The sequence below is a fragment of the Haliaeetus albicilla genome, chromosome 6, assembly GCF_947461875.1.
Source record: "Haliaeetus albicilla chromosome 6, bHalAlb1.1, whole genome shotgun sequence".
NCBI lineage: Eukaryota > Metazoa > Chordata > Aves > Accipitriformes > Accipitridae > Haliaeetus > Haliaeetus albicilla.
Window position 1 is genome coordinate 21,888,180 of NC_091488.1, and position 25,092 is coordinate 21,913,271.

The window sequence follows — 25,092 nt, forward strand, 5'->3', positions numbered from 1 at the left end:
GAATGAAATAATTTTGCATTGTTGCACCAAAATATAACTTTACATTACGAAGCATTAAAACTTGATAAATTAGTTAATGGAACACACTGACTCTTAACTATTATGCAGTTTTCCTTAAAAAAATACCAGACCTTCCCGTTTACACACTTAAAAATATGGACGACTTTTCTATAGATTTCAAAGCTTGTAAATAGGCCTAATACAAGGCTATATGCTCACCATGTTAGGGTGAATCAGTAAGACAGTATCTAAACAAGACTATTTGAAGTCTTAACCTCATCAGACACTAAAATAAATACCTTTATTACATGTGCATCTTGAAGCACAGGTACAGATGGGACTGAAATCAAGAATTTTAACAACTAAGTTGCTTACAACAGACAAATAGGCAGTACAAGGCAATTTAAAAATGTATAGGAGGTATAACTTAAATACTATATTTCTTGTTAACTGTCATCATCTGGGTTGAAGATTCAATACTTGTTCTGTACTTACAAATGACTATTACTAAGGGAAAAGTAGGAAATGGGGTCCCATTTAGGGGTTTTGAATCAAGTCTTTGTTGATAATAGAGTATGGGGCCTCGGGCTTTGTCAGTTAAAGACGACTTCTATTACCTTATGTTCAACTACACACGTCAGTGTACTAAAAGTAGTAAACAATTCATAGAAAGAAAACACTCTAAAATCAACTTACCTGTAATAATGTTAGGCTTTGGTGGCATGCTGAATTCATATAATGTTGGTTCAGAATAACCCAGTCTGTTGGCAGCTGTAATTTGTACTTCATAACCCATAGTCCACTGAAGATGCTCTAAGATGATGTGGTCTCTACTACCCTGTACTTTTTTCTCTAGCCACTGGTCTTCCTTGTCTTTCTGTAAAGATGTAAACATTAGTTTAAATTCTCAGAATCTCTTGTGTTATTTGTCTAAACTATGAGTCTACATGATGCACAGAAACTATGGAGTTTCATTTACAGAGGTTATGAACATTCAAATAATCTAATTTTGGAGTTCTGAGTACTCAGGCATTTTGTAATTTTGACCACTCCTAATCATGTTTCCACAATGTGGATTTAGGGATTTTGTAGGCAATCCCTTTTAACCTTTTGGCTTCAATTTATACTTTGCTCAAATACTGATGTTTATCTTGGGGAACAGCAGGATAATTATTTACAAATGCTGCTAAGAATAAATTCTGTAAAAGGTTTATTTTATAAAGATGTTCCAATTACATTTTGAACAGTGTTTTTTTAAAGAAACTTGCCATTAAACCCATACTTGAATTGTTCATGAATGCAAGCTGTACTTATATCATACATTAGTTATATAATGAAAATATACACAAACTGTAGCTGTGTGTGCTACTATAGTAACAATTTGCAAACCGGGTTGTATGCAACAATATAAACACCATTGAGAAAGTATGCAGTCCTATGTCTACACTGGTGAGAGGATTCAAGTAAATCATTAAGATGGTGTTATAGAGAAAAAAAGGGTTCTCACAATTCAGACAATTATCTAAGACAAGTATACAAAGGGAACAAATGAGGACTTCAGATGCAATCTTAATTCTGGCATTTCATAAAATTGGAATGCTTGCCTTTGCAATCACTCCTTTTAGTGCATAATATATTTAATTACTCTTTATAGAAATGAGAATTACAAAATAACTAATAGCTAAAAGGATAAAACAATATATATTGTCAAACACAAAAGCCATCTTGTTCAAAGGAGTATCAATAACAGTTAGTAAGAAGCAATGCAGTCCTATTCTTACTAAACACTGAGGTACAATAAAGTGGCAAAAATTATGCTGAGAGCCAAATCCTAGCCATCCAACCCATACAGCAACACAGACACAGTCAGTGAATATAAACTTTCTGGGAAAAAAAAGAAACTCTTCAAACACAGGGAAGTTTAACTTTTTTCTGCAGACTACCATACTTCTCAGCAGCTTATATTTAGGCTCTTTGCTGAAGCATCTTGCTCTTGACTGATAAAAGTGTCAAAGAAAATAGCAGCTAAATTAGACAGTTCAGGGCCCAGTCATGTTCCTTATGCGTGTTTCGCGCCCCCTTAGTCTTCAGAAAATAGAGTGACAGACTAAACTCCCTTATGTGCACAGCTGCAATAACTTATTCACTATCAGTGCTGAGTGTGATGGGTTTTCCATACTGACTTCACCTTTTGTTAAACTCTTTCTTGCTTCTTCAGCACTGGCATTGGTACTGACCCATGATAGTCCTGGGAACGATTAAAATACAGTAAAACATCTTTGCAGGAACATTTGCAGCAGGGTAAAAGTGCCTACTTGGTGCAGCAGTAAGTAGACCAATGAAAAACATCAGAATGGTAGTCACATTACAAATCATGAAAGAACCTAAATACACTGGAGTAAAATCATACAGTGAAACTGGTATTATCGGTCAAGGAAATTTTCCCATATTCTTGTGGATAATTTCTGTTGCAATCATCTGATATGCCACTGAGTGAATCCACCCATATTTACATTCCACTGAGTGAATCCACTTATATTATCACTATATCAAACTACTTTTACAAAATATATTTTTTGTATAGCACTGCTAAAATAAAAGGCATTAATACTGATTGCAATATGCATATGCAAATACTCCTTAGTAATATTAGGAATAGCAATGTTATGTAGCACCATATTTTAATGAGTGTTTAAATTGGTGAGGTTTGGGAGAAATCAGAAGAAAAAAATAATACACCTCAATTCCAAAGAATATCAACATGAGAGAAATCAGAAGATCCATACATGAATGTGGTGTGTGCACATACAACTGTGTGAATATACTGAGGAATTCCAAAGACATTCAGAATCATAGAAGGAGAAAAAATTTACTGAATTGGAAAATAAAAATTCAGGCTAATATGGTTCCTGCAGGTAGAAAAGACAGCATTGCAAACAGATATATGACTATACTTTGAAAACAAACTGTAGAATTATATGTGATGAATAGAATGAGCTTAAGATTTGGAAGGAAAACTATATAGATTTCTATATGAGGTTGCTCTTCTGCAGATGCAAGAATAAGTGAAAAGGCAGTTGTACCACAGTTTGGTCAGGTGAAGAATAATGAAAGAGCTGAAATGTAACAGGATACCTGCATGCTATGCCAGAGAAGTGACACCCTAAGTTTAGTTGAAAGCAAAGCCAACTGGGTGGATTGAGATAAATGAAACAAAGTCCAAGCCCTGAGCTCAAAGGCAACAAAATGTTTTATGAAGAGTGACAAACACAAGTTAGGAGGAAGAAGAATAAAGTATCTGGAAAGCAAGTTGTCTTCTTCTAAAGATAAACAGATTAAGTCTTCTAGAATACAGTCTGCTTTTGGCATCTTCAAGAAAAAAAGAAAAGAACTGCAATATCCTTCATTATAGTTGTTATTTCACATGCATTTTCAAGTACTTTTTACGAGGTAGAGCTCAATAGTGTGTCCAGATTTATTTTACTATTAGTGTAGAAATGAAAAGAGAGCCAAACCAAGAGTTTGTCAGTTAAATCTTCCTACGAATCTCCCTGTTTATGCTAAGACCCTTTAATTGGGAGCTTAAGGAGCAATAAATGGAACTACAAAAGAACACTTCATACTTTATTAGGCTGTTCTATTATTAATACTGCTTAAAATTTGTAGAAAGCTCCACATATGCACAGTGTTCTGCAACAAATGAAATAAACTTCTAAATCACAAACTACCGTCTAATTTGAGGGGTAAGTCAATACAAATGTCTTCAATAATCACTTATTATTAGCAGTTGTATCATTAATATCCACCAACAAATGCACATTTTCAGGAACTGCAATCAGATCTGCAACCTCAGAGATTAAACTGTTCCTTTATTTGCCTTTCGTTTTGTTTCATATAATGTGGAAATACTCCTTTGCAGAAAGTCACTGATGCTGTGAGACTAACCAATGACTGGCAATTTCTGGGGATCTTGCTGCCCACTTCCATTACTCTTAAGCCTTAGATTCATATCGTCCTCTTCCCAGTATAAGTCTTTGGTTGAAACAAACTGTCATGGTTTAACCCCAGGCAGCAACTAAGCACTGCGCAGCTGCTCACTAACTTCGCCCTGCCCCCAGTGGGATGGGGGAGAGAATCAGAGGGAAACAGGTAAAACTCATGGGCTGAGATAAGAACAGTTTAATAGAACAGAAAGGAAGAAACTAAGAATGATAATAATAACAACAATAATAAAATTAGAATAATAAAAATAAAAGGATTGGAATATACAAAACAAGTGATGCACAATGCAATTGCTCACCACTTGCTGACCGATGCCTAGTTAGTTCCCAAGCAATCCCCCTCAGGCCAACTCCCCCCAGTTTATAAACTTAGCATGACGTCATATGGTATGGAATATTCCTTTGGCCAGTTTGGGTCAGCTGCCCTGGCTGTGTCCCCTCCCAACTTCTTGTGCCCCTCCAGCCTTCTTGTTGGCTGGGCAGGAGAAGCTGAAAAATCCTTGATTTAGTATGAACACTACTTAGCAACAACTGAAAACATCAGTGTGTTATCAACATTCTTCTCATACTGAATCCAAAACATAACACTATACCAGCTACTAGGAAGAAAATTAACTTTATTTCAGCTGAAACCACAATGCCACAGACTAATGACACTAAAAAAAAAAATTATTATTTCTTAATTGCATGTGTATTGGCTTTAAAAATAAGCACCAGCCAAATCTCGGAAGTGTCTAAGAGCTAGATATGTAAGACAGCTGTGAGTAACCTAAGCACCTAAATACCCTGACAAAAAAAAGAGTAAACAAAGCAGTGTGAAACTCCAGTCTACCATGACTTGGCTGCTTCTCAAAACTGAGGGCACATCTGACAACAGTGGAAGTAAAGCCAATCCACTGTTTAGGCACCTAACTATTTACTAGTCTAGAAAATAACATCTCTCTCTTTAATGGTCATTTTACATTGTACCCAAGTTCACTTTCTCTGGGAGCTCATAAAAAGTGAGGAAAAGTGATTAACCCCCTTTAACACTTCCCTTTATTCTCCACCCTCCCTAAATTGTTGTGCTGAAAGTTCAGCTCAAACTGACTTGTTATTATGGTGGTCCCTGTGATAAAAAAAAGGGCAGGAGATGCCACACTGTCTTGAAAGCTTGCAGGAAAAAACATCAAGAAATCCTCATGAAGACAACCTGATAGTTTAAAGCAATGACTTCACAAGAATTCATTACATTAGGATGGTGCTTTGTACGTCTGGGTAATACAGGACAAATACTGAACAAAACACAAAATGGCTGATAACGTACATAGTGTTAAAATGCATAGAAAGTCCGAGGATCTGGCAGGTAAAGAGGAACTTAGAGATGCAAAAACATTTAACTTTTATGGTAGGTATATCAGAGTGGGAGTAAATGAGAAAGTATCTCTTTTTAAATGATTCATATTTACAGAGTTTTGTTACAGAACCTATCATAAAGGAACAAAATGAACACAGCCCTCCATCAACATAGTAAAACAAGAATGAAGCACATAACCTATCAGTCAAACACTTGTCAATGCCAAAATTCCGAGTATTAATATTAACACTGTCACAGGTCAACATGGTTAACAACTTTCTGGCCTGCAAAACTAATTGCTCCTCTCACATTTCCTCCAAACATCATTGTGGATGTAAAAGTAAAAAATAAATAGTTATTTTTTTTCAAAACAGGATTTTAATTAATTTTTCTTTCTTCTATCTAAAAGTTTATAACTGTAAAAGTAGATATTTTACTTATTTCATTCTAATTTTAATTTTTTACTGAAACTTGGCCTGCCAGGGAAAAACAAAAACAACCCCCTGCCCCCGTTTTTTTTCTAGCTTACTATTGGCATTCTGTGACCGAAAAGTATAGAAACAGAATTCTGTTTTCCAATCACTAAGAAGCCTATTTCAATACTTGCTTTTAAGTATTATGAAGTAATTCAGGATACGATACCAAAATCTTAACTTAAGGCTGGGAACAAATCTCTTCAAGATAATAGTGATACATATTTACAGAGAACAATGGGTAACATGTGCAGCTACAGAATATTCATCATGGTCAAAATGCACTTGAGTGGTAAGCACAAACTTTTGTTTGTGACTATGTGAGTCATGTGTAAGTGATTATTCCTGTATGGTGATCACACATTGTTTGCATGCTGTTTCTGGAGCTAAGCTTAACTTGTGTTAAGGCTGCTTTGTAGCCTGCCTTTCTCTTGCAGGTCTGTGCCTGGTCACCCACTTGCCCTGAGCTGCTGTGGCAGTCTTTCCCCTGTATCCCAAGTGCTCCTTCCTCCTGGCCCTCCTTATCAATTCACCTTCCCCTTAGTCTGCACAATCTCTTCAACCCTCCCCTCTAGCTTTTAGTCTATTACTATGTACTTGGTAAATAACAAAGTAGAAAACAGCATTTACAAATTCAGCACACATTTCCACATACATAAAGCTTAACATCCATTGTGCAATACCAGCACCTCATCACGTGTGCCCCAATCAACTTTAATAGCACCATAAGCAGAAACAGCCAAAGGGGAGCTTGAGTTGGTCCCCATTAAAATTACACAGTTACTATGAGAAATGTGGTTGGGCAGTCACCTCCCGCATCAGACAGGACACATGTCTAGGGAACCCCCATCACCACTCTTCCCAGCTGGCTACCGGGGAACAGTTTTCCCTTGTCTTTCTCTCTCTCCTCCTGTTCTTTCCTAAGGTAACTTTGAAATCAATGTATGCTATCAGCTTCAGATTCCATCAGTGAAGCTTTGTAAGACTGTCTTGACTTCCTTCGTGCAACAGCATAAATCAATTTGAGGCTGCTACTCATAAAAATTGCATAGTACCTACTTCTCTGGAATACAGAACAAAATGTGAAGCTTCTTATCTCATTATAGTTAGTAACTCCTGCCCATAATATGAATAAACTGATGTTAGGAAAGCAATATTTGACAGAATGAAACACGTGATTTCCAGAAAAATAAAACTTACCAATTGCCCTAATCCAGGCTATAATATTGCTATAATATCTTAAAGGCTGTCCTTCTCCCAATGAAAAACAAAAACAAAAACCCAAAAAACCAAAATACCCAACTGTATAAAACTTAAACATGAGGCAACTGACTCTTAATAAGACATAAGCTGTTGTGAAACACAAAGAAGAAAAAGCCACTGATGTATAGCCTGTTATCTAATACGCTCTTTAAACATGCAAGCAAATACATTGGTCCAGGTGCTACTAATGAGGCTGGCAAGAGTTCTAGGAAAGCTAATTAAATATGACCAATGGGGAAGATAGAGGAGAAGCAGTCAACAGATAATTAAGAACTTTAAATAGCATCCATTCATTCTGATTAAAACACCAAAAATATATTGTAGTTTTTTGTTGTAGGAAGGCCTTTAATTTAGTCAAATTGCTTTTTCAATTGGAAGCTGAAGGAGATATGGATTTGAGGTCCAAGTAAAAGCTATCTTCTTCAGTAACCTATTAAGTTTCCAGTTACTGCTTAAACTGTACATTTATCCTTCAACAATACACATGAAAACTGGTCTTTTCTTCTATAATATTGTACCTTAGTCAAAACACTAAATCAAAATCAGGTTTCAAAAAATATTCAGGATAGATCCAAAATCATTTAGCTTACTTAAATCACAGAAACAGATGGAATTCCATATACTGCATGTATATATTATATACAAACAGTTTATTTTCTTATCTTGTCAATTATAAATACCTAGAGGCATTGTATTCTAACTAGGAAGCTCAATCCCACAAAACTGCATTGTATCTTGTGTTGCATATTTTACTAGCCTCTCTTTCCTTTACAATTACTTTTCCTTTATGCCAACTGTACTCACTAGGCTGAAAGTCATTTAAGAAGGTCAATTAAGATTTAAGGACCAGTGATATCAGAATAACTGCTGGTTATTCCCTCAGGCTATTCTTAAAAGCTCTAGCAAATTTTTCTCAATTGATTTGGACCTACCAATCTTCTTTGGTTATACTTAGCTTAGGAAAATCATTTTACATGCCAGATTTAGCACTTGCATAATCCCAGAACTATCATAAAAAAGTTACACTACAGGAAACATCAGGAAATGTAACAAAAACTATTACAAAATAAGGAACTGGCTTTTCCTTTTTGGGAACACTAAAACAGTTTCTGCATTTAATTTCTCAAAGATTGCTCATTTCTGTTAAATACAGTCCTCACTATCTTGTTTAACATGTCTAAATATCTGATGTTACATTCCCAATCTCTTTTAGACTTTCTAAACAGACATGTAAATCTGTTGTTACACTATGTAAAATGTATTTTTAGTGGGTCTAGTCAGATAAAAGTTATATAGTCTTCCTAAAAAAACACAAAGAAGTTATTACAAAATACACACTTCTTAATTAAATTCATTGTTTTTGCCAGATCTATAGTTACTTCTTCAACCCAATCATTTCTAAACATAGTATATCAGGGAAGGAAAGATATTTTAGCTACTTTAATAATTTTTAAAAAAATCCACATTTTGTTGTTGGGTTTTTAGTTGGGTTTTTGTTTGTTTGTTTGTTTGTTTGTTTGTTTGTTTTAAAAATAATTACGCATTGCAGAAAAGCCTGTTTTCTAAACTTGCCAGATTTGATGAGAGAACACCAAATCAGACTGTAAGTAACAGAAGGCAAATAAACTCTGCACAATGGCTGTTAAAGAACTGATATATACACTGAAACTCATGAAATTGCTAGTAATTTGTCAATTATTTGGCTTTTGTAAGTTGAGCCTTGGAATCTAGGAAGATAGAAAACAGGAAACATGATCAGATAATTACTGTCATTAAAATTAATATGGACCACTAGAATATAGCTTTCTATCTCTAGGATGCTATCTATCAATACAGATGCTTTTCTTTTTTTTAATTTATTTTATAATCTGACATTAGCAACCTAGTCAAAAAAGAAAACTTACTATACTGTATCTTCTTTTCTTTTTGTAGTATGCAAACCATTTTGTTACATTTCAAATTATATCAACAGTCTTCTTCACATTAAAAGCAGATATTGCTAAGCAAAACCCACTTATTTTGATTAACTGAAATACTTACACTTCTGTATTTGACAATATATTCCAAAATGGGGGCACCTCCATCATCTTGTTTAGTTATGCTAATTTTAAAACTCTTCCCACTTCCTGGTTGTCCATGAATTGAAGGGGGGCTTGGCTCGCCTAAACAAGGAAAAAACAGTAGCTATTAATAATTCAGCAATAAAATAAGCCTTAAATTACAGCTGGGAACTTGTCCACAATATTATTAATCAAAATCTTTAAAAGCAACATGATCCTTCCAAGCACTGCAGAACATCCTTAAGAAGTATGTTAAATATTTTGCTTAAAGTATGTTCTAACGTAGATTAATTATCTCACACGAGGAAACAAAATTATGTGCAGTATGAAAGAAGTATTTGTTTCTTTGAGACCTTCCAAGTTTTGACACTTTCAGATGCAATTTACTTCAGAAATTATTTAGCCATCAATTCAGCAAGGCTGGTAAGCTGCTACTCACACTGAAGTTTAAGAGTAACACTATCTTACAGGAAAGCATCCTTAACATTAAGCATGAGCTTTAGTCCCATGTCGAGATCTCAATTGTAATACAGACATTAGGTACATTAATGCTTCAATAAATGTGCCAAGGAAAATTAGATACTTTTAGAGTAGTCTATATTAAGAAGAAATGTAAAGAATAACATTTCCAAAAGCAAAAACAATTTTCTCTGTAATGAAAGGACACAAATGATCTTAAACATACAATTCAAGCATTAATAGCCAGTTTAAGCCACTTTGCTAATTGAAATTAAGACTAATTATCATTTCTATACACAATGCCTATTATAGTTTTAAATCAGATCCTAAATGAACATGTGTTGCCATTCTGAAGTGTCTTACCTTCAAAATATGTGTAAATTTGCATTCAACTAGAGAGATACAGTTCTTTAGACATATTTGTAATATTTGTTTTTATCCCTTATCAAAGTAAAGACAAATTGACTTTGATCTCAACATAGAATTTGCCTAGCTTTCTGTCAGGTAATATATATATAATTTCTATCAGTTTCTATCACTTTTCTATCAGGTATAATGTTCCATATGAATAATAGCAAATTATTTTATCTGTTGTCCAATATATTTAGAATATGCATATACTTTAATCAAAAAGAAATTTGAAAGCTGCCAAGTTACTGGTTTTGAACAGAAGAAATGTATCAATAAGAACATAATATAGTAACACAGAAATATTTTGTGTTCTTTGTAGTTGTGTGACTTTTATTTTCATTCCATTAGGGCCAGTATTGATAACTATATTGAGTAATGCTCTACTCAGACAACAGTTCAGTTGCAACAGATTTATGAGAGATTAGTCTAGTAATAATTGCTGATGTATTTTGGTATATCTGTTTAAGTACTATACAGTGCCATCTAGTAGTTATTTTATTTCTCCCTTTGTGTTTAGTTTGTTTATTATTTTTCTATTGAAAAGTAATTTGAGAAAAATATCTGTCATGAGCCCTTAATATTTAAATCAGAATTTCTTGCCTATAGAGGTTACTACAAATATAGAATTGGCTTTGTAGCATTTATCATTTGCATGTAATTGTAGTTAAAAACATTTATTCTCATGATTTTTCCATCACTTAAGATTTCTGTCTGAGGCTTAATAATTGCAAAACTTGTGGCAGCATAGTTTGCTAAAGAAATGTCTCTAGAAAGGTCCAGTTAATTCCTCACAGATGTCTCTAATACTCTGCGTATAAGTGAGAAAAAGTCCTTAATCTCTTTCATTGTTTGTGCTCTTGAATATAAAGCAAAGATTTGTCTAAGTCTCAAAAGTATAGATAATGGGATAAATTCTCCAATTTAAGTTCATTCATACTACTTGGTGGAGGGGAATAAGAGGAACAAAACATGATTTCTGATAAACAATGTAAAGACTGATGTTATACACTGGGAAGTAGTGTATAAATATAAAACATATTATCCACAGTGAATCATACTTTAAATTATTAGCTGATCTGGAGATAACATATTCTAATAATCATTTACATTTTAATTTAATAGCACAAGTATTACTCACGGACAGGTAAGGTCTGAAAGATCTCAATTTTGCTATACTCTCCTTGCCCTTTTCCATTTACAGCAGCTACTTTGATTTCATATGTTGTATTTGGTTCCAAATTGCTGAGAACAACCATTGCTAAAGGAAAGGAAAGAAAAAATATGGGAACAAAATTTGATGAAGCAATACATTTAAAAAAAAAAGTCAGGCAATTTCATAATGTGTTTGCTTCACTTGCAACTTACGGGTCCCATTTTCTAATAGTTGAGTGGTTCCAAACTTAGCTTTCTTGCTGAGTGCTAATAGCCCCCTTTTTTTCTCCATCTGCATAAAATCATTGTTGTGACTGAGCAAGTTATGCTTCTGAAAGAATTTAATGTCAGTGTTACAGAAGCCATAGGCAACAATTGAGGACCTTGATGGCAATTGATATTTTATGTTTGGATTGTGACAACAGGAGACATGAATCTGGAAAAAAAATATGGAAGTTTCCTTTCTCTTAGCTGGCAGTGGGCATCTGATACATGTTCAAGCCACCTTCATACAGTTCATAACTTCCATTTTTCCCTCATGGAGAGCAGTATCAACCATCCTTGGTCTACACATCTAGATGCAGCTACGTGCACATTAATGGTGAATTACTGGTGCTATGATCTGCCAGTTCAACAACGTATTCAAGACCTAAAATGACAGATGGCTATGATGATCAAAGGAAGAGTTCTTAGTTATCCTAAGGACCTGAAAGTGAATTAGGCATGTTTGCACATATTTAAGAGGAGGTGTATGGAAATGCATATTAAGTAATAACAACAACAAAAAAAATTGATTTGGGAAGCAAATGGGTGTGAACTTAGGACATGCTTTCAGAAATCAAGACTGAATCTCTTGCAGCAATCTTTCACACAGCCTAAACCTAAACCTATCTCTATGATTCTACCTGGAGATGCCATCAGAAGCACAAAACAGGTAAAAGAGTTTGCCAAAAAGAATATTTTACAGCACTAAGAATATTGTTGTTGTAATGTACGGCAACAAATCTAGATACAAAATCCAGGAAAAGAATGTTGGATTCCAGGATCCTTTATGGGAATGCAGTATTATATATTACCATAGTACTGTATATTATGAATATCAATGTTGAATACACACTTGGAAACTTCGATCCACACAGAGCTCTTGGACCATTACCCCGCCTTTACAAGAAAGCTTCCTTTTATTGTCTCTATAGCAATTGCCTGCTCGCTGTTTGCAAGCTCTGTGCTGAGCTCTCCAGATGTCAGATTTGTACTGGGGAATGACATAAACTGGATGAACTTTACTTCAAGCACATCAGTATTTGTCTTGCCCAGAGAAACAGGGGCTGTATTATCTTACAAGTGGATATAGAATTGTAATGTCTTGAGAAGCAGCCAGTAGTCTCTTTCTCCGTCTCTAGGGAGTCTAGTTTTTTCATTATAGAGGAGTGTTTTAATAGCTGCTTTAGGCTTGCTTTTCAAGTTATGTATTACTGAAAGTATAATTATTTGTCAGTACTCTTTGTTATTCTTTGGAGCCCAGATTTATTAGAATTTCTATTCCTTTAGTTTCTGCAGCAGACAGAGGTCCCATTACATGTGGAGCTAAAGGGATTTAATGAATTTTAGAAAAACAGTAACTTTTACATTTCACACTCTATTATGAGTACTTTGCATGAATTTGCAATTGAAACATGGTAACTGTTTTCTTGTAAACAAAACAGTAGAATCGTGTGTCTTCCAGCATATTTTAGCTTTATCGTTTTCATGAGATTTACAAATACCAAACTATAACATATAACCATGTCAGGAAAAAATAAAGTACCATCATGAGAATAAGAACAGAATTTGGAGAAGAGAAGGATTATGATAAATAACATTCAGTTATGGTAAGATGAAATTTAAAATCTAAACCAAGCAGTAGCAGTGTTTGACTTGCCTTTCAGCCATGATTACTCTCCAAGGCTGAATAATTTCACCAAAAATAAACCTTAGGGTATACTAAAAGTTAGTGTTACTGTAAATGTTTTTAAAATTTAAACAACATAAAAGCACGACTAGGAGTCTACACTTTATAAAACACGAATGTGTTAACTACATAAAACCTCAGGATCTGATTCTATAAACACTTGAGTGACTCCTGAGACCTAACTAAATGAATAAAATTACTAATATATGCAGTATTTAAAGAATCAGTATCTACTTTAGAGTCCCCTGCAGAGCACTATATGTGTAGATACAATGACTCTTACAAATACATTTATGGAATTAACCCAACTAAAATCTGATCACATAATATGTCCTCAAAAACTGGAACCACTTGGTATCAGTGGTGGTATGATGTGGATATATTTTATACACAAGAGAAAAATTATAACTATGTCTTCCTGGAAAACAAAGAGAAGAACCATTCTTGATCAGAATACTTTAAATACTGCAGTTGTAAAAGAATATCTAGAATAATTAAGTAAGATTAAGGAACTGTCCCACAGTATGCCACAAAAGTGCAGGGCTTAAGAATAATCTAAGAGTAGTGAAACTTTCACTGCTTGCTAAGTGTTTTACATTTTTGAAATATGTTGAAGATGAAAGAAAATACTTAATAAACTAATTAATTTTTTTTAAGGTACATATCTGTTATTTAAGTATAAAACCAGCTCATTCATCTTTCTGTATACAAACGAAACTCTTCTTACAGGCATCGTGGTTTAACCCCAGACGGCAACTAAGCACCACCCAGCCACTTGCTCACTCCCCCTGGTTTGGGATGGTGGAGAGAATCAGAAGGGTCAAAGTGAGAAACTTGTGGGTTGAGATAAAGACAGTTTAATAGGTAAAGCAAAAGCCACGGACACAAGCAAAACAAACCAAGGAATTCATTCACTACTTCCCATCAGCAGGCAGGTGTTCAGCTATATCCAGGAAAGCAGGGCTCCATCACATGTAATGGTTACTTGGGAAGACAATTGCCATCACTCCAAACATCCCCACATTCCCTCTTCCCCCAGCTTTATATGCTGAGCATGACAGTGTATGGTCTGGAATATCCCTTTGGTCAGTTGGGGTGAGCTGTCCCAGCTGTGTCCCCTCCCAACTCCTTGTGCACCCCCAGCCTACTTGCTGGTGGGGTGGGGTGAGAAGCAGAAAAGGCCTTGACTCTGTGTAAGCACTGCTCAGCAATAACAAAAACATCCCTGTGTTATCAACCACAGCACAAATCCAAAACATAGCCCCATACTAGCTACTGTGAAGAAAATTAACTCTATCCCAGTCAAAACCAGCACGCAGGAGTCCATAGCTCATAGCCCTGGCCACAATGGATATTTTGATTACAGTTTTCTATGATCACTGACATGATTAGCTATAAAATTTCAAATCATATTCTGAAAGAAATATAGGACTTTCAGTATATGAATGTGAAAAAATCGGTCCACTGCATACCATATGTGTGAATTATGCCATTGGTATATTCATTGGCATGTATCAAGTCCCAAATATACTGAAAGTGAAATTCCTTTATTTCTTTCAGAATATGATTTGAAATTTTTCAGCCTTTTTCTACCTGTACTACCTGTCTGCTTCTGTTTTTATACTATCTTCCTAATCACAGTATCTGCATGCTTTATCTGAAGAATTTAATTTTGCAGACTAATCAATTTTGCTGGAATTATTTACATAGTGAATGCTTACATTGAGGAGTAGACTTTGAAGAACTACTCCAAAGAGGAAAAGAGAGAAGATTCTTGTGTGAACTCTGCAGGTATTGCTGGGCTCAATTAACATGATGCACACCAGCTCAGACCTTAGTGTTTTCCACTTATAAGAAGATAAACAGGGAGGCTGCAAGTCACATGGTACCCTTGGAAGAGGAGATCATGATACAAGTTACCAGTTATTTTGGTTTTGGTTTAACATACTGTATAGAGAGTTTAAAACAAAATTGTAAATACTTTTTTGAAAGGGTATGCAATGAACATTTTTTTTTTTTAATTTTGTAGACCAGAATTTAAAAAGAAACACAAAACCTGAAAAAAATTAAACCTTACTTAATAGCAAAATTCAGCTTAACCTATTCTGTGGGAAGAATCCTAAAGTTTAAGCAACATTAAAAATAAAGTCCTTATTTTCTATCTTACAGATTCTTCTAATTTTCAAGCAAATCTAAAACATTAAAGGATAAAAACAGTACAGAAAAAAAACCCACAAAGGTTGTATGTTAGATAGATAAAAATGCAAAAACCTTTTTAAATACAGAGTGTAAGAATTTCAGCTAGAAAGTTGAATTTATTATTGCAGAATTTTAACTGCTGTCAAGATGAACCATAGGAAAACAACACCTGACACAAGATTTGCTGTGAAATAAATTGTACCATAAAACTGAGTCAGTAAAAACAAAACAAAAATCCCCAGCCGCTTTTCTTGTTCCAGGGTAGGTTGTTTATATTACCTTATTACAGTAGAACGAGAGGGGAAATGTCTGGCATATTAAATTGTCTTTTCACCAAAAGAAATCTACCTCAGAAATATTCCAAGGATTGTGATATATTACATAAACCATCACCAAGGCAAGGAAGGTTAGGGGAACTAATAGTACAGTTACACTACAGTAATCTCAAGGTAAATCTTATATGAGGTTAATTAACAGAAATATCACATCAATACATTGTTGTCATTGGAGAGCTATCTGTTGTATAGAACAATGTTCTTCCAGTTCCAAATTCAATCCCTTGAGTTTGTCAGATCTAAGTAGGATATAAATTTACTTTGAAACAAAGTAGCTGAGACATATCATTGCTGAAATATCCTGTTCACTCATACATATTTGAGATAGTGGCAACAGTGTGAAATTTCTGTCAAACAAGCATTACAGATTTTAGCATGGGTTTTTTTCCTATTTCTTTCCCTCTAGTCTGAATCTCTATTACTACGCAGACTGAATGCAGATCAAATACAGTGCAGGTTAATAAGTGGAGTGTTTTGATTTAGCAGCATTTTGCTGCACCTTTTACTCATTATTTTACTACTCTCATGGAAAAATTGAGCCCCACTGGAAATAATTGAATCTCTTTCAGAGGAAAAAATGAATAGCATTTTTATGAAGCTTAAACAGGTTTTGCTTTGCAATGCTGACTCATGTTCCTTTATGGACAGAAGAAAAAGACACAGGAAGAGAGCAGTGAGGAACCTATGGTAGTAGGACATGTGAGCAGAGCTGTGAGGGACCTATGGTAGTATAGCATTAAGGTTCTGTGCAAATGTCTTAGACTTTTGTAGATGTCACACAATCTGAGGAACTTCTCCCAAAACCTCTGTCTGCCTGGGGTGAGCAACACTGTTTTGTTTAATCTATGTGTTTGCACAGTAGGAGGAAGAGTATAAAAACTCTTTTTCTAGCTGAGCCTTACAGAGTTAGCTCACAGAAGTGTTGACAAAATGAAGTTAGAAATTGCCACGGAGGAGAAACACAGGAAAAAAATAAAAAAAGATTTTGCTACTCAGTAGGCAAAATGTTTATTCATGTGCAGAAACAGCCACGCTGTCTCAGTTCCATCTGTCTGCCTTGCCCAAGTAACTATTACTTTCATAAATACTGATTCAAGCACCTGGCTATAAATGTCAGAATTCAACTAACACAAATAAATGAACTTTGGTAATGAAAATATTTCAAGCTCCACATTATATGAAAAAACCATAATTGTAGTGTTGTGGTTTAACCCCAGCCAGCAACTAAGCACCACGCAGCTGCTCACTCACTCCCCCCCATCCAGTGGGATGGGGGAGAAAATCAGGAAAAGAAGTAAAACTCCTGGGTTGAGATAAGAATGGTTTAATAGAACAGAAAAGAAGAAACTAATAATGATAATGATAACACTAATAAAATGACAACAGTAGTAATAAAAGGATTGAAATGTACAAATGATATGCAGGGCAATTGCTCACCACCCGCCGACCGACACCCAGCCAGTCCCCAAGCGGCGAATCCCTGCCCCCCACTTCCCAGTTCCTAAACTAGATGGGACGTCACATGGTATGGAAGACACTGTTGGCCAGTTTGGGTCAGGTGCCCTGGCTGGGCATGAGAAGCTGAAAAATCCTTGACTCTAGTCTAAACACTACTGAGCAACAACTGAAAACATCAGTGTTATCAACATTCTTCACATACTGAACTCAAAACATAGCACTGTACCAGCTACTAGGAAGACAGTTAACTATCCCAGCTGAAACCAGGACAGGTAGTGAATCCTACTGCCAGTGAAATCATGGGCATAAATTTCATTAATATATATGGAGACAATATCGAGGCTTAAGTCATTCCCTAAAATGTACACACAGAAACAAACACAACCATTTTAAAAATCAGGGAGAAAGGCTCTGTCAGGAATTTCCACCATTCTTTGCACTACAATGTATAATTACTGCATTATTTTTGAATAAAACTTGTAGTGCCTTAAATAACTGTGAATATAAACAATTACCTGTGAATAAAGATATATAGTGTGATAGATCAGGTATAATTAATATAATATAATATTCACTAACATGAATAATTGCCTTATGAAATATTTTTCAGTAGTTGATATGAAAAATGCACTTTGAAAAAATTGCTTTAATATTTTGTGTACGGCCCCCAAACCACAATTACCCTGTTAATCTACTTTTCTTCATATATTTAATTTTTATTTTTATTGGGTAGGATTCTGAGATGCCAGTATACAAATGGAACTTGAAGTAGCATCCCCACCCTAGAGTCCTTCACAGGATTCTCTCTGATACCTATTTTTATTGAAATAAAACTAATAAAAAAAGATTAAGTAATGTATGGGACAATTATACTCACAAAATGTACAGTGCTATAAATTAATGAAAATAGAGCAAGCAAATGTGTAATCCAAAGCCCTTAGAAAAGAGCAAATTTGGGGATTGACAACATCCTTTGTAATGTATTGAATAGTCGTGACTCCGGAAGATGGGTTTTGTCATTTAACATACTTAGGATGTAACAATAAATAGGTTTTCTTTAGAAGTTCGTTTTCTAGTTTATTTATTTAAAAAGCACGCTTAATTCAACTTGTAGTTAATCTAAATCACAGCATAGCAAACAGTTTAGGAAAAAAAATATCCTAGAAGAAACATTCCTGGAACAAAAGCAATTTACTGAGATGGATCATTGTATCAGTGAACACATGAGGTATCACTATTAAGTCCAACTTATTCTTCTTTTCCATATAGAAACCTTCTAAGAGTATAAAATGAGAATTTATAAGAGTGTGTAATGGATATACTGACTACCCATAAAATAATACTTTTTTGTCCTAACTTTCCTGATTTTTCATATCAGCACTAAAACTGATGTAGACAAATTTTCCTAATTTTCTTTTCTCTTGAATTCCTTTGATTTTGTTGTATTATTATAAAACCCAACACTTTGCTCCACAAGTCAGCTTCCCTTTCTTCAGGTTTGACACAATACTGCTTTTATTCAATTGTTTCTGTATTGTTCTTTTATAAATGTCTTATGTTGCTATTTTGATTACATTCTATTTAAATGTAACATACACAAACACATTAGGTGTTGGTTTAGTTTTTAGTAAGAAGTATATTACAAAATTGTATTTTTTGCAGCAGAGAACAAAGCCAACGTTTTTTATCATGCTAATAAGATGTGCTTCTTTCCCTCAACTGTAATAACACACATTAAAATACACAGATACTCAAAGCTTTACTGAGTATTGGGATTATATCTTTTTTTGGAAAAAAAAAAAAAAATCCAAAAAACCAAACAACAAAACCACAAAAAACCCCACCAAACAAAACCCCTCCTTTTCTTATCCCTTTTTCCAAGTTTTAGTTTTAAAATTTCCTATACTACCTTTATGATAACCACAGCCAACTGCTTAATACCAAATCTTTGAAAATGCAGTTAACTTCCATTAAAAGTAATTGTATATTTTAAAGTGAAGGAAAATGGAGGGGAAGGAATAGGAAAGGGAGGAGAGAGAAGGGAACAGAAGAGGAAAAGGAGAGGAGAAAGAAAGAATGGACAATTAAAAACTTCCTAGGTAGCACTATATTTAAAGTTTGGGAAACAGAGTGCTTGAAACAGTTGATACTGCCTGTAAGAAGATCTTGTTAAGCTAAACAAAGGCTTACTTAACCAATTCTTTACACAATTCAATAGGCTAAAATGGAAATACATATTGAGCTTTAAAACCACACAATTTAAATGCATTTCAAAACCAAATGCTCTTTGAATAACCTAACCTTTAAAAATATCAGGTCTCCTCAGAGTACTTATTAGACCTTCATTTTGCTTATTAAATAAATAACTATTTTAGAACCAGCTTCTAAGAAATACTATTTTCAGATTTTTTTTGTGCATAGGATTGTGGATGTTCTGAAGCATTGAAATTTATTTGATGATAAATTAAACAACATTTATTGATGGCTAATCTTTTGTTATCCTAAAATTTAGAAGCATTAATTTAAGTCAATCAAAATTATGGAAATGAATCTCCTGGAGACTGGTGAAGTTTGGCTCAGTCCTTAGAAGAACTGATCACACTCTTGTAGTTAAAACTCACAAGCCCAAATCCCAGTTCTGTAATTCAACTGAAGGAAAAATAGCTGCAGCATCAGAGACTGCAGAGTCTCCTCTGGCTAACCCTATTCATCGACATTCACCCATGCAGGTGCCAAGAAGATGCCCAATAGAAACCTCGATTAGATCAAAGATAACTGTAGCCCTTTGGGGCAAGGGTGAAAGGGTCTTTCTGGTCAGGCTGAAAGGCTTGCATAGGAACAGATGCATGCAGCAGGCCAACACATCCAGCCAAGGCTGCATAGCTCAATGCCACCAGAATGGCAGACTGCCTACTTGGGCTATATTTAGAGCCCGCAGATTGAGAGAAGTTTATTGTCCCAATCCAGTTAGTGCTGGTAGGGACAAACCTGGGATTGTGTGTCCAGGCACAAAAAGAAACCCGATAGGGTCCAGCAGAGAGCTACCAAGAGGATCCTAGGGCACATGAACAATACACAGATGCCGAGGCTAATTTAGTCTGATGAAGAGAATGCCAAGGGGTGATTGAACAGTCACCTACCATCCCTGTGCAGTGAAGATAGAAACAATGGTGTGAGACTCTTCTCAACAGTGGCAAATAGCATAGCATGGGCAACAGTCACAAGCTGCAACTGAAGCATGTTCAGATCAGATATTAGAAAAACTTATACACTGGGAGAGAAATGAAGCACTGAAACAGGTTATGCCAAGAGAAGAGGGTGAGGAATCTCCATCCTTGGGGGTTGAGACTGAGTTAGACAAAGCCATGCCTGACCTGATCTAGGACTGGCACCAGTCCTGCTTCAAGCTGGAGGCTGAACTAGATAAACTCTAGATGTTTCTTCCAACCAATCTTTCTAAGATTCTACAAATTAAAGGGAATACTACCTTGGTTCTTGCAACCCCATTTTCTCCTCTGCTGTAAAACTATTGTGCACTTCTTAATGCAAGGATCTTAAAGTCTACTGCTTGAAGAAACAGCCAGCCACTTGAAAAGGGCTACACGTAAAACTTTTTATGAAACAATAAAACAACACAGTAAAATCAATGGGGATTTGGACTGCTACCAGATATTCCCCCAATTGCGCAAAAAGAAGGTGTTGTTCAAAATGCTTTCTAACATATGACTAATGTTCTCAGCATAGCACCATGAGGGTTCATTGCTAAATTTTTGTGTGACTACAATTGCTCCAATTTTAATAGTACAAATTACACTGCTAAATACAAAATCTGATGAAGTTAAACCTTTCCATAAATAAAATTTATTTTCTGTAGACATTAATTTTAAAATTCTCCTATAATAAAAATTTCTATGCCACTGAATACACCTAAAATTCTGTTGGCAATATGAACACATAGAGGCAATAGAATTAAGACTTCTAAAGGAGTAATACATTACCGAGTGAATATACAATACTATAATAAGTAGTAAAGGAATAACTGTGTTAATCTCATTGCAGAAGGGCAAAATAAGTTTCATCTATCCCTTTTTTTTTTTTTTGTCTTTTTAAACACCCATCAAGGCTGAAAACAATGCTTACTGGGAGACAACCCAGAAAATAAAATGGGGTCTTCTAAGGGGAACAGAGATTCCTTTTATTAGGAGACTACAAAGAACATGCTGGTTGTTAGATTTTAGCTACTGCCACTATGTATTCCCTGTCTTATACCAAGGTCTGGAATTCACCCTGGATTACTGAAGGTGGGAGTATATTTTGAGGGGGGAGGCTGGGGGTTAGCTGTGAGTGCATACTTTCCTTTCTTCTATGCTTGCTACAGTTACACCACTTTCTCTCATTCTTCAACTGTATAAATCAAACTGTATCCTATCTCAGTCTCTCTCATATATCCCAGAATCTAGAATCAATTACACTGCCTTGTAGGGCAGCAAGCATTACTTGTATTTCAGTTTTTCCTGCCCATTTTTCTGCTGTTCCTACAATGGAGATCCTGTTGTGAGCTAATGTCCCGTTTGAAATTTGCAACACAAAGCTGGAGTTGAAAAGGGTTTCCTACATACAAAACTCCATCTGTGAGTTCTTTGTTACTGAGAGATCTTGAAAAAAAGGTGAGGTAAGCCTCACTTGAGTTCATAGAAGATGAACCTTGTATCTTCTAAGCATGAAGTCCACAGTAGTTTCCATGGTGCATCTGGAATATGTTAGGTCGAATGGGTATACGCTGGCTAATGGTGTAGCAAGTCCCCATAGTTGTAAGGACCTTATGACTGTTTGAGAAAGGCATGTATGGGAGACATTCTTGCAATACATCGACATTTGGGTCTGTGAGCCCTCCCATTTGAGTCAAGGCTGACTCCACACTTCTGCATCACCATAGTCACTGGCAAATGGAGCTTGCCAATCTGAGGGCAGAACTGTGCCCAGGTCCACAGCTTTAGCTGGAGCTGGTTTCTGTTTGACTGACTTCACAAAGTGAGCTCAGATCTTTTTTCAAAAGGCTAAGCAGGCAGGTTTCTTTCAGTGTCATACAACTGCCGTTTGAAGCTGGTAAGACTCAGCAAGCTCCTGCTGACTACTTTTATAGAGCAGGGTATAACTCAGATCTAAACTAACAACTTATCCTAAACTAATAACTGATTACTGGTCCAAATATCTTCTCTTTTATCACAAAAAAAAAAAAAAAAGGCAAAAAGCCCTCAGAGCATGTGCCTTCATAGTCTAAGAAAATAATGAGAGCAGTTCACTTTTAACAACTGCACCTTCTTCCTATTGTCAGCCAAGTTCTGCAGAGCTACAATGATCTTTTTGTTCCTTTGAGACTTTGCAACAGATTTAAGATGTTTCATGTAATTCACTAGTTTTCTTACCTATCATGCAATTCACTAGTTTTCTTATGGTGTTACAACACCACACTGTAAGAGATACAAATAAGAGATGGCCTTTCTTAAGCAGATGGACCCAAATACCTACGAAAATTAATTACTTTTTACTCATTACTACAAATATATCAGTATTCCTACAAAGCTCCAAGACAGATGTCAAGAATTCAGGAATTCTTAATGCTAAGCCAAAGAAATATCTGTGGAGCACAAAAGAATGAAAATTTCTAATACTGTGCTCAGAGAAGTAGAGATTTTTTTTTTACAGGAAAATTAATATAAGTTAGCAAGCCTTGCATATCAGTTGAGACCGCTATTTAAAATTCCAACACTTTTCAATTTTATTATAATTCTGCATACTAATAGTAATAAACAGAACAACATATATACAATCTACATCTCTTTTCTCAGTTTTACCTATGTACAGAGAATTAGGTACTATAACCTACCACTGAATTCATTATTAGAAATTAAATGCATGATTTTCTCTTTTCTAAATTATGTATTTTACTTGCTCAATTTTATGTTCCAAATAAGCCACTTAGACTGAATGCCAACAAAAGTAGTCTCCTATGCAATTCTCTTGAATTGTATATTATCACTGACCAGATTTTTTAAACTGGAAGCTCTCATTAATACTAATTGTCCCATGACCAAGGTATATTGCTGCAGTCTTGGAGCTTCGTAGGAAACAAGTTATGACACAGGACTTCTTCTTTCATTCCTCTAACCCATGCAATTTTCAACTCTGGAGCATGTAAAGTGTGAGAAAAAGAGGCTCTACTTGCTCTGTTACCAAATGCAGGAGCTGGCAAAAACCTAACCACCACCATTTGAGGTAAGAACAAACCAGCTCCTGGTGACTGCTATCACCAAAGAGGCTATCCTCACAGTGACAAGCAAAGGGATAAAAACATGATCCCAAATGTGTCTTTTATGACATTCACTACCGTGAAAAAGCAAAGACCTCAATGTTAACATGAATGATAATTTCAACAACTGTTCTTTTGCTTCTTACAGGCAAAGTTAATTTTCATTCATAACTTTTTCTTCCTCATCCCCATCCTACTCCTGCATACTATACTTTATTTCTTGCCAAAGGAGAAATGAAAGAGTAGAGGAAAAAAAGTGATAAAAAGGAGATTCATTTAATGGTATCATGAAATGTAATACAGATAGGGCTATGCTATCTCTCCATTGCTCATTGTTGTATGTAGCAGATGGAAAACTCCATTGATAACAACTCTGTCATTCAATAGCCTTGAAAATACTTAAAGAATACTCTGTCCTCCAGGAACATTTTTCTGTTTTGTATTACAAAATGCAGCAGAAGTTTATATACACATAAATATTTCATAAAGGTACTTTACCTTTTTGTAAGCAAATTGGCAATGTAAAATAAATGCAGTTGAATACAATACAGATTTGACAGGCAAAATTTGCAGTTGCACCATGCATCTCATTTATCAGTTACTCTTATCCAATATTGCATTGCATCACTCTTTACTTAACAAGATTTACACTTACAAGCCAGATCAGCAAGACCTTTACATCAGATCAGCATGTTCGCTGCAAATTTACTTAAGAGTGTGCCATCATAAAAAGCCTGAAAAAGTCTAAATAGGGAGTAGCCAGGAGTTATCACAACAGAGGAATACCATGTGAAATATATTTGGAATAACTAATTCTCCATTTAATTGCTTATTAAAATATTTACTACATACTTCTTGCAATCAAAGTATCTTTCATTTGTTCTTACAGATTTTTCAAGTCTGTGTCTTTAAGAAAAACCCAACATTTGAACATAAAACATGTTTTGCAATAAGCTTTGACTGTTTGACTAAATGCTATTGCAAACACAGAATTACAAGCTATTGAAGAGAAGAGTAACCTCAGATATTGGCAGTGGTTATATCTGCATAACACTCAGTTGCTTTTACTTAAGAACTCATGCTGTGAAGTAAATTGTCTGGGTTTTCTTCACTTCTCATGACATTTTATTCACCTTTGAAAGTGAGAAGTACATTTCATTCTCCTGATGTTTTAGGTCTGTGTAAAAACCTGAAATATTTAAACCTAGCTTTCCCTTTACACTTCTCCTCACTTTCCAGTGTCTCTAATCCATCCATGTAATTTAGTTTAAGATATTTATTTACAGTCCAATCTTTCCATCCACATGAGACTTTTACAGCAAAGATTAAGTTGGATGGAGGCCAAGAATGGTATAGAGACAGAATTAGAGGGCTGAATAACTTTCTCATGTGCAGGTATACACAGAAATTAATTTAGATAAAAAGTGGTCCTTTTCCTACCATTTAATAGTAATCTATATTGGTTGTAAATTGCATCCATTCTTTCACTGTTTTTTTTAATTGCATGACCTTGCAAATTGTATCATGCGATTTTATCTCAAGAATTCAGATTTATTACAATTACACTTTTTATTCCTGTTATTTGTATTGCATCTTACATCACCATAGCTTAATAACATATATATATATATATATGCAACTCCCACATTCTTGTAATTTCAAAGTGGTTTTAAGTTGAGAAAAC

At 35.0% G+C, this 25,092-nt stretch overlaps 1 protein-coding gene across 1 annotated transcript in view; it reads right to left on the reverse strand.

Moving 5' to 3' along the window:
• The window catches only part of NCAM2 (neural cell adhesion molecule 2), a 332,637-nt gene that overhangs the window by 39,948 nt on the left and 267,597 nt on the right, over positions 1–25,092 (reverse strand). The window contains exons 13-15 of the mRNA XM_069785318.1: positions 11,142–11,261; positions 9,114–9,235; positions 697–877 (exon numbers count right to left, since the gene is read on the reverse strand). Of these exons, the coding sequence (XP_069641419.1) occupies positions 697–877; positions 9,114–9,235; positions 11,142–11,261 (423 nt within the window). The remainder of the gene's footprint in view (positions 1–696; positions 878–9,113; positions 9,236–11,141; positions 11,262–25,092) is intronic.